We start from the raw sequence: 16663 nt of genomic DNA, 5'->3' as shown, positions 1-16663 counted from the left end.
GCTTTTGCACGTGTGTTGCACTCGCCCACCACTCCAGTCTTTGTTTTTTATTCGATTCATTTAACCTTTCTTTGTCTTTGGGAGTATCTGAAGTTGGGGATAAGGAACAGCTCGACCAGAGGCTTACTGGGGAAGGGAGGGGACTCTGGAGGAAGTTAGCTTCAGATGCTATCACAGAGCACAGGCTTAAAATTGAGTCAGAAAAAAAAAAAAAAAGACTGTAGGTGCTGACCTTTCTCTGTGCAAAGAATTTTTTTTCAGACTTGCTCTCAGATGGCAGGAGAGCGGGGGAGAGCAGAGAAGGGGATGAGGAAGGAATCGTTATCAAGACTTGTCCAGGCGCGCACGTCTAAATGTCAGGCCTTGGAGGGAGGAATGTCTGGAGTTTGTGGCAAGAAGGATCTGGGTATTGCATCAACTTAGAGATCCTCAGGAATTCAGTGTCTGGTGAACTCTTTTCCCGAGATTTACGGTGGTCTGGGGATGGCTGGGAGGGAGACTTCCAGAGGGGTAGAGAGGCACGGGCAGGAGAGGAAAACTGTGGTCTTTTATGCAGCTATGCAGAAGAACAGGCTGATGGGGTGAGTGAGGGCTGTAAATGACTAGGTGGAGGAGCCCGGCTGGCTGAAGGGAATACATCAGGGAGAGGAGAGGAGAGGAGAAGGCTCTGGGAAGCACTTGGGACGTCAAATCAACAAAGCAGCATCAGAACGAATCCTTATCCCTTCTGTCTTAAGAAAGCAGGCTTGCAAGGTGGTTTTGAAGTATCAAATACAAAATGGCTAAACATTTATTTACTAAAAGTTGAATAGTGGAGGAAATGGGGAAGCTCATCTAATGAAGTAGAAGATTCGGTGCTTTCCCCAGGTTCTGACAATTTGACAGACTCGTGAAGTGGCCTGATAATGGCTACAAGCACCCCATATGTTTTTATCTAAGGTTGCAGTCTCTGGGTCTGAAAGGAGAACATCACAGTATTGTGTCAAAGTTGAAAAGTACATCTGAGGCTTTGGAAAACAGCTTGTCGTCATCTTTTCGTTTGCTCAAACGAAAACTCCTCAACTGCGGTAACCTGATGGGTGAATTCAAGATTAAGCCTGCCAGTTACTGTGGCAAAAGAGTTCAGATATTCAGGATCTGATGGTGGCTGTCCTGCCTGCACAGGAAAGCAGAAATCACACGCCCTGTCTTCATGGAGATCACCGCTTGCACCCAGCTGTCGTTGTGTCGGTGTCATTGAGCTCAAGGATGCCTTGGCAAATGTGTTCAGGTTTTGTCAACGAGGAGCTTGGAGTAAGACTTATAAATCAGCTTGCAGCAAGTAGAGAAGATGAGGAAATAAACACACACTTCAGTAACGCAGGAGTCTTTGAATGGGCTTGACTTCAGACTGTACAAGGGCAAGAGTTAAAGAATTTGGAGACACCGTCTTTTTTTGGTCAGCATAACTTAACCGAAGCCATTTTGGCCTAAAACATAAGGAGGTTAAGATGTAGCCTCTGTAAACATTCACACTTGCTATTCCTTTTTATTCGTTTTCTGGTTTTATTGCATCTGTATGTTAAAATTTCCATCCTGGTGTACCCTTGCAAGCAGGGCGCGTTGCTTTGTCAAAGCAAGGGAAGGACACGGCAGTGGAAAACAACCTTCTGTTTTGAGGGTACGTCGCTGCCCGGCGTCTCGGCACTAATTGTGTTTTCAGCACATTGGGAGCACTTTGGTCAGAGCCTGACGGGGTGTGGAGGAAAACAAGAAATCAGGGGCATGTGTGCACAGTTCGGCGTCAAGTGCTGTCTTTTTTGGCTGCTTACAAAGAGCGGGCTTACTGCCTTCGATTTTGTGTTGGTTTTGAAGCGTGCGTGCGGTTAATTGAAGGGACTGGATGTCCACGAAGGTAACGGGGTGTTTTTGTCTCCGTTCACTGATGTGCCTCCTTGGGCTGTTTTTGGAGGGGGTGCAGGATGATGCCAGTTCCCCCATCAAGTCTGCGCACCTCCCCGCATGTGTGGGTGGCAAGTGCTCGCTGTTGGAGAAGGAACGGAGAGCAATTGCCCTCTCCCATGTCTCTTTTCTCGTGAGTTTCCCTCTTACACAGAATATGAGGTACATGAAGATGAAGGGCTCTTGCAGGAGTTTTGTGTAGCAGGAGTTGGCTGGAATACGATGACCAGGACTCCTTGAAGACCTTCAACGATTTGTTTTGCTCGTCGCCCCTGCAGAAGACCCCGCTTCGACTCTCTCCCAGCCCAACCAGGAAGGTTTCACTCTGCTCCCTCCAAGCCTTCAGCCCCGTGGGGCCGTGCTGGGGCTGGAGCCGCTGATAGCAGAGGAACGTGTGCTGGGAAGGGGGGCACGAGCAGGAGCAGCAGCCGGCGGTGCTCACACGAGCTTGCCACGTCAGTGCGGTGGTGTCGGGCTCAGAGCATGACGAGCAACATTGCTGGGGACTCTCCATCTCTTCCGAAGGGTCCTGCTGTGGGTCAGCCCCCTTCCTTCCCCCCTGGTCCCTTGGCAGAAGCTGCCAGCCTCAGCTGAAACTGCATCCGAGAGCTGCGCGAATGAATTCTTCATTATTCCTGTTTATTTTGGAGGATGCTGGTAAAAAGCAAGCATTGCGTGAGCTCGGAATAACTCGCCAAGCACCGTGGCTTTCCCTGGCCTGAAAGGGAGTTGAAAGTTTGATGTTGCCCTTCTGACTCCTGTCTGTTATTCAGACGGGTGCAAATAACGGAGATTTAGTTATCTTCAAAGCAGAGAGCCCGGCTCCTCAGCGGAGAGCCCGTCCAGCCTGCGGGGCGGTGGGCTCGTGCAAGGCAGGCGCTGGACGGGGACCAAAGCTGTGCACACCGTGGGCATCGTGCAGGAGAGTGCAGCCAAATCCCCAGCACAGGGACATGCCTCTCAACATCTACCTGTATTATCCTGAGCCCCCGGGCGCCTTGCTTCGTCCTCTTGCCTTTTGTCTGAAGGCAGAAGTCCCTGGTGGCTGTTCCTGTTCCCGATGCGCACGCTTCCCCATCTCATTCTCTCTCTGAGCAAACACGCAGCCCGAGCGCTTTCCGGAGCGTCAAAGGGAAGCGGTTCCCTCGCTGCCAATTTTGCATTTAGTCCCGGTTCCTCCCCTTTTTGTGTCCCTTGTCTCCTACACTGGACACGCGGGGACGACCGACCTCTGCAGCACACCTGAGGATGGTTCGAGAAGCGGTAGCAGAGTGTGATGGGTGCTTCCGAGAGGGATTTTTCCAGGAATACAAGAACAGCACAGCAGCATTTAATTGATTTTAGTCTTCCAGCCTCTCTCATCTACTAAACAGCCTTCTGGGATCTCAGAAAACTATAGAAAATTGTTGTCATGTTTATCTAGAAGCTGGCTGCTTCCTGATTGCCGAGGCCATGAAGAGTTGTATTTAGTTTATGAATGATCTATTTTTAAATAAATGATCCCTGAATGATGAGCCACCACGGTGTCTCTGGAAAGCTACGGACGTGTTGTACAGAAGATGGTGTCAAGGCATAGGATCAACCTTACAAGAGATTTGAGTGGCCACGTGCTGTGGCTTCGGTCATTGTTACATGCAAGATTTGGTTTTGAGGACTTTGAGGGATGACTTGCAGCCCTTTCCTCTCCAGATAATGTGCCTGGGTCTGCTTTCAGGCTGACTTTCCTTGGACACACGGGGCAACCTCTGAGGTTCCCAAATGACTGCTCTGTCCAACTCCGGCATGGCTTGTCCCCAGCCATATTCATGGCCTTTAGGTTCTCCTGACTGTCATCCCTCGCACATTTTAGCCTGCTTTGGTATGGTATAGCTGGGAATAGGCATAATTGTAATGATTTTATTTTCCTTTGTGTCGCTGGGTGAGAAAGCAGTCCTCCTGCCGCTGGAGTGAGCTTCGCTTGGAGTGAAACACAAACAGGACAGCATATGTGAGGCCCGATAAAACAGTGCTCTGCCACCGCGCTTTGTCCCGCTAGCTTTATGGCAGGGGCTTGTTTATCAGTGTTGTTCTTCCCTTATTGAATTTTGTGAATATCACTTCTTTGAAAAAATCTGCTCTGAGTTACGAGTCTGCCTGTAGATTTCTGGCACCCGCTCACAATGGTTTGCTCGGCTGCAGCGGCGAGTTCCACTCGGTGCTGTTAAAGCAGCCGTTTCCTGCTCTGTGCTACAGCAAAAGGTTCTCGCTGGTTTTGCTGGCGTGCAGCTCGCTCAACCTCCAGCCGGCGAGCGTGCAGGAGGAGGGGAAGGGCGAGAAGGGAGCTCGGTGTCTGCTCCTAATGGGCTGGAGGCGTGCAATCTGTCCTCTGCCACCCTCCTTCCCCATCCGAGTCCAGCTCCGATGTCAGGAAAATCCAGCAGGGCACTCGGTTTGGCATCACGTCTGAAAAATGGGGGAATGCAAACCTCGCTTTGCAGTGGTTTTAGTTTGTGTTTTTTTTTTCTGGGGGATGGAAGGATGCGCAGCTTCCCTGCTGAACCCGAAGGATCCGCAGTTAATTCCTGTTCCATTCCCTCTCTTTCAGGGGCTGATAGTTCTCGGTGAAGCATCACCCCCCGATCCTGCAGTAGATGATGCGTCCCGTCCCGTTAGTGCTGAAGTGAAGCTGGAGCCCGGGGCTGACCGGCTGGTAAGTGCCAGCAGCAGGGTGATGCTGGGGGCCTGGCGCTCCGCGTTCCTGGAGCCGGGAGGGATGCTCGAACCACAGGACTCCTGCAGGAGCCCCTGCAGGGCTTCACGTGGCCATGGCCCCTCTGTTGGTCCTGCCCCCTCTGTTGGTCCTGCCCCCTCCCGGCTTATTTCGGGGTTAATGAACGATACGATTTAAACACCTTTTAGCCCAGAGTTCCTTGGGGTACCTTTGTAACATGCATTAGCATTTTATGAAACTTAAAAATCCTAACTAATCCTTTCCCTCTAGCAACAGTACCTCAAACTGAGAGCAGCACAATTAGCAAAGGCTTCTGAAGATGTGACTATTAATAATCTGCCTGAGCTTTACCCCTTAGAAAGGGAACTAATGATTGCAGGGAGATGCACTGGAAACTATGTGGAGTGCCAGGTATTTATTATTTAATGCAGAAATGTAGGCCACAGAGTAAAGGCTTGATCGTACCGTTTGCTCTGGCTGTGATTACTTTTGATCCTGCGGGACACACCGACGTATTAAAATGGAGGATTTTGAAGTCGCGGTGTAGTATGAGAAGAAGGGTGGTCCCTGCCTGGCTCCAGCTCCTGCTGCCAGGCTGCAGAGCTCCTTCTTCCCTGCCCTGATGGGGAGAAGCAACACCTCACTGCGATGGGAGTGCTTGGGTTTCACAGCCCAGTATTCAATGTAGTTGATACAGAGAAAAAAATTAACTGAAAGCGACCGTAAAATTGTACTTCAAGTATTTCCTCCTGTCGCTGGTGAGACTTTGTCGGGGTTTTTCTGATACTGAGCGATAACACGAAATGCTGTGAAATTTTTGATTAACAGCGCACCGTGAGGGGTTATTACAAGTGACTGTAATGAAACGTCCCCTTGCTTAACGTTGCCTTTCAGATGTGTGTTTGGAATTTAAGTCTTTAATTAGCAGATTAGCTCAGCCCCAAAAAGCTCAGTGTAATTGGTACAACGAGCAGGTTGTGCTCAGGACCGATGGTGCTTCAGATGGAAACAGAGCCGCGCCGCAAGAGCAACAGGAGGCTGCAGAGCGACGATGGCAGGGCCGCCACAGATCATGATTGAAACAGAAGCATTACGCAGTGTCTGGTTTTGAACAGTGATGTCCGTCTGTCATCCCCCCCCCCCCGTCCATGCTTTAACCCAAAAAGCACTCAGTGAATAATAAACAAAGGCTGGGACAGCGTGCTCCGGTTCTCTTCGGAAATAGCACGCTCCTGCGCTGGTGGATTGGCTGCTGTTTGGGAGCTGACCTGTAAATAGGCTGATAACGGAGACGAATAATCAAATTTAACAATGATAAGGTAGAAAATTTTCTTCCTTATCTGTCTAAATCAGGATGTTTATCCAATGATACGGGTATATTTTCAGCCTGGAATCTGTAGATGGAAGCACTGTGTCCCTTCTGACTTTGTCCCTACAGATTCAAGACATTTTCCTTATACTTAAAATCACCACGCTGTCCTTTTTCAGGTTGTCTTAGACATCTCTGTATGTATAGAACAGGAACTGTCCAGAGATGTACATCTCTGTATGTATAGAATAGAAAATGTCCACAGGTTTGGTGAAGAGGAAAGAAAATGCTTGTTCGGGCAGCGCTGTTTTTCCTGCTCACAGCCACCTCACTGTTGCTGTGTTTACTCATTTCCTGCTTTGCCCCCTTTCTCATCCCTTTCCCTGGGACAGAAGCTCTTTAGACAGGGATTTTTATTGCTGGAGCACTAGCACTACAGAGATCCGGTCTCTTGCAGGTCTTGGAGGTAGCAGTGACACAAGTAACAGGTACCAAGAGCAGCAAAGAACGTCTGCGTGAAGCAGGCTTAGTTACTACGAAGTAAAGCAGTAGTAGCTAATGCTTGGCACCTTCTTGCAGCTCCTTCTGCAGCTGTCCTTGCTCCTTGGAGGGTGCCTCCTCCCGAAATGGACTCTTTCTTCCCCTGCACACGTGGCTGCTGGTGGGTGTGCGTGGCACCGAGCTGCCCGCTTCTCCAGCGGGGCTGGAGGCGTCAGCCAGCAGAAAGGCTGCCTGCAGGCACCCAGCTTTTACGCCCTCCTGCAGGAGGATTTGTGCCTAATTAGACTTGCTCATAAGGGTGGGGTGTTGAGTCAGAGCCTTGATCTGCTCAGAGCCGGCGATTAGCCCAGAGACCATTCCTGGTGCATTAGGACACTTTACTGGAAGGGTAGCTCAGGCCTCTGCTGGAGAGGTGCTTATCGTTTTGGCACTCCTCGGGCTGCTTACAATTAGATTTTTCTTTTGTTCAGGCTCGGAGAGCGGAAGCGGTCTGCAGCGCAGGGTGAGGGGAGGGAATACCTTCCATCTCATGCCCAGCTCTTCACCTTTGGGTCTCATCCACCCCTGGGACTCCTTTGGCCAACGTGAATCCAGGATGTGTGTCCTTGGGCATCAGCTCGATATGTAGGATATGACTGATAATCCCTAGGAGGAATTAATCATACCAGCAGTGGAGGGAAAGGCTTTACAGAGCAGGCTTGGAAGGGTCCATTGTCAACTTCCACTTCGGAACTGGAAGCCCAGGAGGTCACTAAATGTTTTTGCCTGAAGATGGGAATAACGTGAAGCCCTGAAGAAATAACTCAGCGTTGATATCTGTTCATTGCTGGACTTGCTAGCGAGGGGACGCAGTTGAAATTTTAATAATACATGAGAGAAGATATTGGTGGATGTCTTGTTAGGACTTTGCCATGCACTGGGGAGTTGTCTAGTAGTAGGTGAGGGTCTGAACCTGTGTTTTTGGGAATGCGAGGGACATTTCTGGTCCTGGGTCATGACTACCCACCTCCCAGCACATGCTCACGGAGTGGATCCTGTGCTGCTGGGAGAGGTGCTCTGCAGGCTCCTGATTTCACGTGCAGCCAGCAGGAGCGTAAAGCTCTATCTGACCAGCCTAAAAGCTCCAGGCATCCCGAAGACCTGGACTTCCAGCCCCAGAACCTGGAGAAGAGCTCGGCGTGGAGCATCGCCGTGGTCCTGCTGCGAAGATCCCAGCCTGGCTGCCCTGCCAGCCCTGGAGAAGCGCGTGGCACGGGGAGGTGCGGCCAGGGATAGCTGGGGACAGAGTCTGAAGGCTGGAGATCTCCGTGCTTGGAGCTGGTCGTGCAAGAGCCCGGTTAGGGAACGCCCATGTCCAGTGCGATAGGGAGAGCCTGCGGTGTGACTGATAAAAGGGACTTTGGACTGACACTTTGCAGCTCCTCTGCAGAAGGCGGCTCACCCCGTATTCCTATCTCGAGTAACCAAGCCAGAGACCACTCCAGAGAAGAGCTTCCTCCTTTAAGGCCCTTCCTGGAGGAGAAAATAAATAGCCTTGTTTCAAAAGAGCTCATGAGTCATGTGCACCCGCCCTCCCGCGCCGTCCCTGCCTCCAGCGGAGGTGTCGGGTGATGGCACGGGCTCGCCAAGGCTCTGCGAGCCGAGGGGAACGGCTCTCGCCCTGCTTCACCTCCTCGGGGCGCAGCGTTCAGCTTGCGTAAGGCTTCCAGCCCCGTCCGACCCGTGCCTGGGGCGGCCGAATACCAGACGAGCCCATCAGCCCGGACAGGAGAAATGTGTTTTTTGTTAGCAGAAGTGCAGAAAAGCCAGCCAAGTTCCTCAAACAGGCAGCGGGCAGAAGTTCTCTGCCTCGTCAGAAATGGCTCTGCCCTGGCTGAACCAGGTCTCTGCTACGCTGTGCGTGGCCCAGCACCTCTGTAGCTTGATGCAGGTTGTTTGTGGGGTTGAGGAGTGATTGCAGGGAAGGTTTACTTAATCGAGGCCAGTACCGATGCTTCTGAGAAGGAGCCTGGGACGGGCAGGGTGGCTGCCCGGACACCTGGATAGATGTCAGCCCTTTTTCTTTTGTCTTTTTTATTAGTGCCTGAAATGCACCACCGCCCTTGGGTGCACAAAGGGGAAAGCCCAGCTAGAGAGACACTGGCAGCGAGTGTAGGAAGTGCTACACGAGGGAAGAAAGCAAGTTCGACCCTGGGGAAGAGGAGGAGCGTGTCTGAAAGCAAAGACGGGGCTGCAAGGATGTGTCTGGGGGAGCCTCGTGGCAGGGCAAGGATGTGCCAGACCTCACTGGCACCAGCCGGGGTGGAGAGCGGGGATGCTACGGCAGGAGGCACAAAGCCAGCGTGTGCAGGGAGGTGACAGTGACTGTCCCCCCTCTTTTGCCACTTGCAGGCCAGCACGAGCTTTGCCATATTCGATATTTCCATGCTGGAGCCGTGCAGTAGCTGCCTCTCATTGTAGCTTGGGAGGGTTTGTCTGCTTTTCACACCCAAGGCAGGAGGGAGAGGGCTGTGCCTTCAGCTTAGTTCGTACTTGCTTTCCTCTTCACAAAGGTGTTTCCAGCTTTGTGTGTATCCGGCACTTTTAAAGAGTTGGCCCACGTACACCCCAAAACCACAGCCTGGGTGCATTTTAATTTAAAAGATCTTGCAAAGTGCTGTTTGGACCGTGCTGGCACAGGTATTTAGTTAAAATGCAAATTGACTTGTGCAAGTCCACTCTCCTTGCCGCCCGTTTTCCCCCAAAGTGCTGAGGCAGGCGCTTGCAGCTCCGTGGCTTGCAGCACGCCGTCCGACGCGAGAAGCAGCCTGCGAGCTGTGCAGGTGGTTAGGAACTTCTCTGCACTTTGAGACAAAATCCTAAAATCTCCCTAAGGAACTCAGCCGAAGTCTTTCATGCTCCTTAGCGGTCGCCCGAGGGGAATTGCAAGCCTTTGTTTCTCACATGGAAAGCGCTGTTGTGTATCCATCCTCTTGCCAGAGCTGCTCCCCACAAAGTCCTTACATCCCCGGTCTCCTGTTCACACTGACTCCTAAATCCTTGGTTTGAAGTTCTGCTCGGAAGCCCGTAGCTACAGTGCAGAAACCTCAGCTAGAAACTAGGAATTAAAGAGTGGTAGCTACTTCAGAATATTTCTAAACATTTATTTATCATTTTTCTCATCCTTCTGTAGAGTGTTTCTGGATCCCAGCCACTAGAGAACTTGGGGATTTCTGCTTCAAGTACTCCTGAATCCCATCCCGCCAAGCCCTGTGGAGCACCAAGACCTGTCAATGGAGTTATTAACACGTAAGCTGCTCGTGTGTTACGGATAGAGTCTGATTTTTATGATTGCAAGCCAGCCTGTAATGTGCTGGTTGGTAGTAATTGGGTGGGTAATGGTATAAATGGTTTCTTTTTGGAAAAAAAAAAAATGTTTGGTACTAGATCGTGCTCGGAAACAGCGTTGGAGGAGATCTCTTGCTTGAGGTTTTATGCTGCATTGTTTTTCTGAAAATGGTATTGAACAGAGCTGTGTTTACATGAGCAAGCCCTGCAGGCAACTGTGCAGTGAGCATGTTCAAAACTGTTCCTTTATGGGTATTTTTAATACACTTGCAAATTGTGTGATTCAAAGATACTCGAGGCCTGCTTGCAATTAGCTTGCAGAAATCTGTAAACCATTGGCCTGCTTTTCTGAAGATGCAGAGGAGCCCAAATCCCATTGATTTCCTTGGGAATAGGATTCTCGAAATCCTTTGTTTCTCCAGGTTGTTTTTGTTAAGAAAATCTTTTAAGTGCGTAAATACAAACAAGCGAAAGAACTTCTGTGCTACAGGATGATTTCAGGGTTGAACCCTAAGTTCTGTACTGGCTAGAGAAGTGCTGCCAGCACCATTGCCCTTGCTTAGTACCTTGGGCAGGATGCTGCAGCGTGAGCCAGCGCAGAAATACTGATTGACCAACTCATCGCTACAGCTGAAACGCTGCAGGCTACGACAGGGCCCTTTATATGCCTGTAGCCTTTGAACTACAGAGCATTAGACTGCAGGGCTTTAATGTTTTGCATTTTTAGAAATGAAGCACTTGTAGAATATACATGAAAAGGCTCTGTAGCTGGGGAGCTGCACTGGTATTTCGTGCGTGGCATGGTGTATTGATGCCACGGCAGGGTAGGGTTACCACATGCGGACAGGAAACTCCTTTGTGTGTGGAACAGAAAGGTGAAGAGTAGCATGGCAGTGACACTGAAAAGGTGCAGAGAATTGTTAGAGGTACAGTTCCTGAGTATGCATCAGAATCGAGTTTACATCTAGGCTTATTATTTTTACTAGAAAATTGCAAGGTCTCTGCCTTGCGCTCTCTAGCACTTAAACTCACGAGGACCTATAGGCTTAAGATACCCTGAACTGTAATTCTGGGGAAGGATGAATTCTAGGATTAAAGCTGTTTGTGGCAAGAGTGGCTTTTGGGGAGCTTGCTCTGTGCCTGGCTTTAAGAACTGTTTTTTGTTCAGAACTTCCAAAGCTTTTTGGTCAAAGGTTAAGAGGTGGGAGAGAATGTGGAAAGTGACCGAAGCAAAAGCAGAAATTTGAGCTGGCTTAATAAGACTCCTGCCTTGTGAAACTGCAGTGCTTTTAACCCTGCTAACGTCTGAATCTCGACCCTGTCTGGTACTGCTGGGTCATGCGGAATGGCTGAATGAATAACGCTCGTCTTTCTTACTCTCTTCTCTTCCTGGGCAGTCTTCAGCCTGGCCTGGCAGAACACGCTCAGGGAGATGGCCAGGAAGCTGAGGAGCTCTTGCATAAAAAGCAACGACTGAACATGGTTTCTTCATCTTCTGATGGAACGTGTGTAGCAGCTCGCACTCGCCCAGTACTGAGCTGTAAGAAGCGACGGCTTGTTCGGCCTAGCAGCATTATGCCCCTTTCCAAAAAGGTTAGTACTGTCCTTTTTTTTTTTTTTCCTCCTTTGCTGCAGCATGTAGCACAAGCTCCACACACAAGGGCCTGGTGAGCTCCTGATGTGTTGGCCCCCTGCTTTTACTATTTCCACAAAGAGGTCTCCCTGCTTTGGGAATGTTTGTGGTTATGGAGAGGGGAAAAAATGGAGAGGAAAAACAAGTCAGTGAGGCTTCAAAGGCTGAAAAGTAAAGGAGAAATGAAGGAGAAGCTCTTAATTGATGGAGACTTCTCTTAGCTGTCACTGTGGAGGGGAGATGCCGAATTCTGACACGAGGTTTTCTTTTCTAAAACCAACCAGCCTAAGGTAAACTTCAGGCTGGGTAGTTTAACGTGGTAAAGCTTGAGCAGTTAAGTGAACCTTTGGAAAGTCAGGTATCAGGAAACCTTTACCTTGAGAACAGGAATTAACACAGACCCAAGAACGTGCTGCTGCTCGCTTAGAGGAAAACCGTAGCTGTCTGTCCAGATGTACGGGGGATGTCTTGCAAAGGCCTGCAGAAGTGACCCTGCTCTCTTCTGCTACTTAGGGTTGGCAATCGCTGAATGCTGTGACTCTGTTCCTTTCCTGGTTTTGTTTTTTGTTGTTTTTTTTTTTCTTTTTTTTTTTAAATTTGTACTCTTCTCTGCATAGTCCTCCCTTGCCCATATGCAGGATTCAGTTCAGTGGAAATACAGTTTATTCCCTGAGCACCCTGTGTGAGGAAAGGCCACGCTTCATTCATTTTTGACCTCCCTTAGGAATGTCATAAACTGTCAGTTGGAGGATAGATGGTAAGAAATTGAGGGAATGAGGACTTTTTTTTGTGCATTTGTGCTCTTATGATTGCAGAACCATAGATGGCTCAAATTCACTTACCTTTGAGTCAGTGTTTCAAGTCAAACTTCATTACCATGAAGTTTCAGGGGTTTTCACTCTGCAGGAGCTAGAGTTTAAGAGAGAAAGCCCAAAAAGCATCCTTCTGCTGAGCAAAAGAGATTCTTGGCCAGCTGAGTTAGCTTAAAACAGCAAAGGAGTAACCAGTTAACGTGGGGTATTTCTGGTGGACCTCTGCACCGACTGCTTGTGAGATTTTCAATGTTTTGAAGCTGACGAACTATCTGCCATCCCTTAGGTCGTGCTGACTGTGCACTTGCTGTTTGAGGAAGGTCTGTTAATTCTAAGTTAGCTCTTGACCGCATTCCTCAAGTACATTTGATTATCAGAGCTGGTTCATAAGAGCAACTCCAAGGAGTGGAAGAAGTGCCAGATAGCAAAGGATTTGTGTGGACTCTTCCAGATACTCAAGATAAAATATTCTTCAAGTTAGGAGATGGCTTGTAGAAAAGAAAAGAGGCTTAAAGGGGGAGAGGCTCTGTAGCCTGCATGGATTGGGAACGGGATCGGTCTTGTGGAACAGGACTGGATAAAGATATTACCAGTAGTCCAAATCCTGGTGTAAACTGGTCAGCTCCAAGCCTTGTTCCAGCAGTTTTCCTCATAGTTTTCCTCATAGCAAATTATTGTGGTAATTCTTAATGTTGTCATCTGTGCACTACACAAACACAGGTCTCTCTGTTCCTCCACACAGGACGTGGTTCTTGGATTTTTTTGTCTTTTTGTTGTTGTTTTTTTTCTGGTTTCCCTCCGTTTGGTGCATGCATTTCTTGAAATGTGCACCCAGAACTGGGCGCAGCCCTCCAGCCCGCACATGAGTAACGCCGAGTAGAGGCAGGATTACCTCACTTCGCAGAGCCATCCTGTTTATAAAGCCCCGTGGGGTGTTAATTCTCAGTAATGGTACGACACTGCTGATTCATGCTCGTTTTCTGATCCATAACCACCACAAGATCCTCTGGGCAGAGCTGCTGCTCACTTGGCTCTTCCTCCTCGTCACGGGTCGCAGCAGTGCCTGCCTGGTGCTTTTGCCCGTAGTGAGTTGGGTTTGATTTATTTGAGATCACTTCTCTAATTTGTAACCGTGCCTGGGATTGCAGCTCTTTCCTTCAAGGTGCTCGCAGCCCTTCCCAGTTCTGGTGTTGTTTGCTGAGCCTTCAGGGTATTCTCTCTTCCATCATTCAAGTCATTAGTGGAAATTATTTGAATAACGCTAGACTCAGACCAGGCTTTTACAGGATCTAATTTGATGCATCCTTACCTTCTGACAGGGATTCACTGGTTGCTGTCTCTGTATGGGTTTTACATCCAGTTGTGCCTCCGTGCCACGGTGGTTTCATGTAAGGGAAGTCTGAAGTCTATAAATCTGTGAATCGGAAGTCTGTCCTCGTTAAAAAACAAAAGGAAAAACACTCTTCACTCTGTAAAGACATCCCTATAGGTGCCAGCTCTTGGCGTAATGATGGCTCTCTGACTTGTCTGAACTAGAAAAAGGCGGTTTTCCTCTCTGACAACGAAATTGTGCTGCCTCATGGTTTTATAAATGCGTTTTTCAACCTAGATAAACTCTTTTAGTCAAACCTAGTAGATGTTCAGCTGCGCAGGCGAGTTGTAGTTCTCAGGTTTGTTTACATGGGGTAAAAGCATCCGTCTTTGAGTCTGGGCTAAGTCAGTGGATTTTCTGCCGGGTATTACAAAAAAAACTGAGCCTTGAGGACTTTTTTCATGAGCTGTCAAAGGGGAGCATGTGAACAGAGCCCTTAGAAACATGACCTCTGATATGCTGAACTTCTCTGTGCCCTTCCCAGGTCCACCGTAACAGCCTGGTGCGATGTAGCTGCGATGTGAACCCCTCGTGCGCTCTGTGCGGCACCCGAAGCTCGACGACTCTGGAAATCCAGTACGATGCCCCGCTGCTGGAGCGCCTCTCCCAGCTGGACTCCTGCATCCATCCTGTTCTATCATTCCCAGATGGTAAGCACAGCACCCACGGTAGGACTGGGGCCTGAAATGGGAGACGAGGGATGTGCAGGGCCCTGGAGGCTGCTCTTCCAGCCTGCGCCGCTGCCCTTCACCCAGAGGAATCGCAGAGCTGCTGGGCGCAGTCGTTAAGACCGAGCTCATTCATCTGCAAGTGGTTTTAGGAGCAGAGCGCTTACTGGAGCCTGCGAGTCCACGCTGGGAACTGGCCCTCGGGCTGGTGTCATTACAAACCAGTTGAGAAATATTGGCTTCTGCAGAATTTATTCATCTCTGTAAAATTACTTGTGGATTGGTTGAAGTCACAGAAAACTTCTTTGACCTTGTATGGAATCGTAAACGAGCTGAGCTGGGTCAGAGGGTACAAGAAGGGATGTTCCCATTAGGATGCTCATTTCCCTGCTTTATGGTTTCAAGGTTAGTCATCGTTAAGAGGAGTAGTTCGCCAACCCTGGCTGTGGGGCATTCACACGCGTTGCGCAGGGACTTCTCCCTGCATGTGGTAGTTGTAGTTTCCAGAGTTGTCTTCTTCCTAAGTTGCCACCTTAAAAACAAGCTGCTGCTTTGACCAAAAATGACTGCCCTGCAGGAAACTGGTGTCCTCCTGTCATCTTTTCCCTCTGATCACAGAATACAGGGCCACGAACTGGCACTTCTATCAGGAGAGCCAGGAATTAAACAGATCACAGCAGTCGCTTTGCTTGCTAGGAGAGGCTGGCTGCTCGGGGTGTAAGACACCACTGGTACCGCACAGAGGGAGCTGCACGCTCCTGCTGCTGGTGATGAGAAGTGCTTGGTCTGGGTTAAGACACAGGGTTGGTGTGTGTAGAGCTAAATTCCAGCTTTGTGCAAACTTTGTGCAACAGTAGGAAATGCATGGCGTGTCTGGGAACAATTAATCTGGCATCTTTCAGGAGCCCTGTGTTTAAAGCAGACTTGAAAAAAATAAATAAATTTGGGCTATTTTTAAAAACTAAGTCCCCACCCACCCCTAAGAAACATCCCTGTGTTAAGGAATGCTCAAGGAATTGAATGTGCTGAACTCCTGCAGCGCAGCACCGGTAATCCTCTGCCTGTAGTGCTGGCTGTGACACCCCGGGAGGCGCTGAGAAGCTCTGTTACAAACCATTGCATCACGGCCACCAGGAGATCCTCATCCATTTTATTAGGGTCAGCCGCAGCCAGCTCACATGATGAAAGATCTCTTCTGGCTGCATGAGATTAAAAACTTTGTGTTTAAAACCAGAGCGTTCAAAGCTTCAAAGGTCTGCACAGAAGTGCCTTCACTGCCTCCCTCTCAGAGCCGGGGACGGAGTCACTTGGATTATTCCCTAGTGCCTAATAGAGTTTTGCTAGGGTTCCTTTTTGGGGCTGGGGCTACCTTCCCAGCGAGGCAGGGGAAGCGCTCAGCCTGAAGTCGTCACGGTGTCTCCCCGCCGAGTGGCAGCGCCGGTTGCTGCTGGCGCTCCCCCCTGCGGATTTTGGGGGCTCACCCCGAGAGCGATCGGTTCGACTCCGCCAGGGCGGAGGCTGCGAGCCGGAGGCTGGCCTCCGAGCCGGGAGCATGTGCTGGCTTTCACTTTGAGTGTCCCCGGGGCTCCTCCAGCAGCCGGAGCTCTCGGGTGCAGTTTGCCAAGGGCAAAACCACCGGGCGCTGCAGGAGGAAAAAGCTCCTTTAATTCTCCTGGCGGGCGGGCGGGGAGGCTCGGGTGGCTCTTAACCCGCTTTGTCCCCTTCCCTTTGCTTTCTTTTTTTCTGCTTCGGCTGATTTCTAGCTGGGAATTTTCAGATGATGTAATAACCTTGGTGGGAAGGATGGGAGCCGCGGCGCGCGGGCTCGGCGCGGTTGCCATCTGCCGGTCCCCGGGCAGCCTGCAGCGCGCTGCAGGAGGAGCGGCGCCGGCGCTGCGCGGGCTCCGCTGCAACCAGCGCTGACGGCAGGACAGAGAGAAAACGCGGCAGATAACTCGTTTTTCTGCTCTCGGTTTGTCTTCCTTTTTCTCCTCCCTCCCAACCTGGCCCGTCCTTCCGCAGACGTGTGAGCTGCTGTGCAGGGAATGGGTTTCCAGAAGAAAGCAAAAGATTAGCAAAGAGGCCATTTTCCCAGAGGCTGCAGCATCCTGCTCTTGAACCTTGCTAGCTGCATAATCAGGGGGTTTGAACCCTCTCTTCTCTTCGGGACGTGTCTCTGCAAACAGTGGTGGTGGCCAAAGAGCTGTCGTCGCACCGTGATCACCTCTCCTTCCCAAACAAATGGGGCCAAACCAGAGCTTTAGCTGTCCAAGCCTTCTAAACGCAGCTGTCCTGGCTTTTTCCTGAGAGTCAAGTTCCCCCTATTAATAACAGCAGGCTCCAGCCCGAGCTCTGCCAGCTCCCGCTGTCCTGTTTGCCTGTCCCAGCTC

At 50.1% G+C, this 16663-nt stretch overlaps 1 protein-coding gene across 7 annotated transcripts in view; it reads left to right on the top strand.

Annotated features, from left to right (window-relative positions):
• Window positions 1–16663, top strand: part of KANSL1 (KAT8 regulatory NSL complex subunit 1) — a 96067-nt gene that overhangs the window by 65977 nt on the left and 13427 nt on the right. For all 7 annotated transcript variants that reach the window (XM_050715483.1, XM_050715485.1, XM_050715487.1 and 4 more), the window contains 4 exons: window positions 4526–4630; window positions 9634–9749; window positions 11186–11381; window positions 14090–14255. In XM_050715483.1, coding sequence (XP_050571440.1) covers window positions 4526–4630; window positions 9634–9749; window positions 11186–11381; window positions 14090–14255 — 583 coding nt within the window. The remainder of the gene's footprint in view (window positions 1–4525; window positions 4631–9633; window positions 9750–11185; window positions 11382–14089; window positions 14256–16663) is intronic.

This window comes from Cygnus atratus, chromosome 25, assembly GCF_013377495.2.
Source record: "Cygnus atratus isolate AKBS03 ecotype Queensland, Australia chromosome 25, CAtr_DNAZoo_HiC_assembly, whole genome shotgun sequence".
Taxonomy (NCBI): Eukaryota; Metazoa; Chordata; class Aves; order Anseriformes; family Anatidae; genus Cygnus; species Cygnus atratus.
The sequence above is the reverse complement of the archived record's forward strand: the minus strand, read 5'-3'. Positions and strand labels throughout refer to the sequence as shown.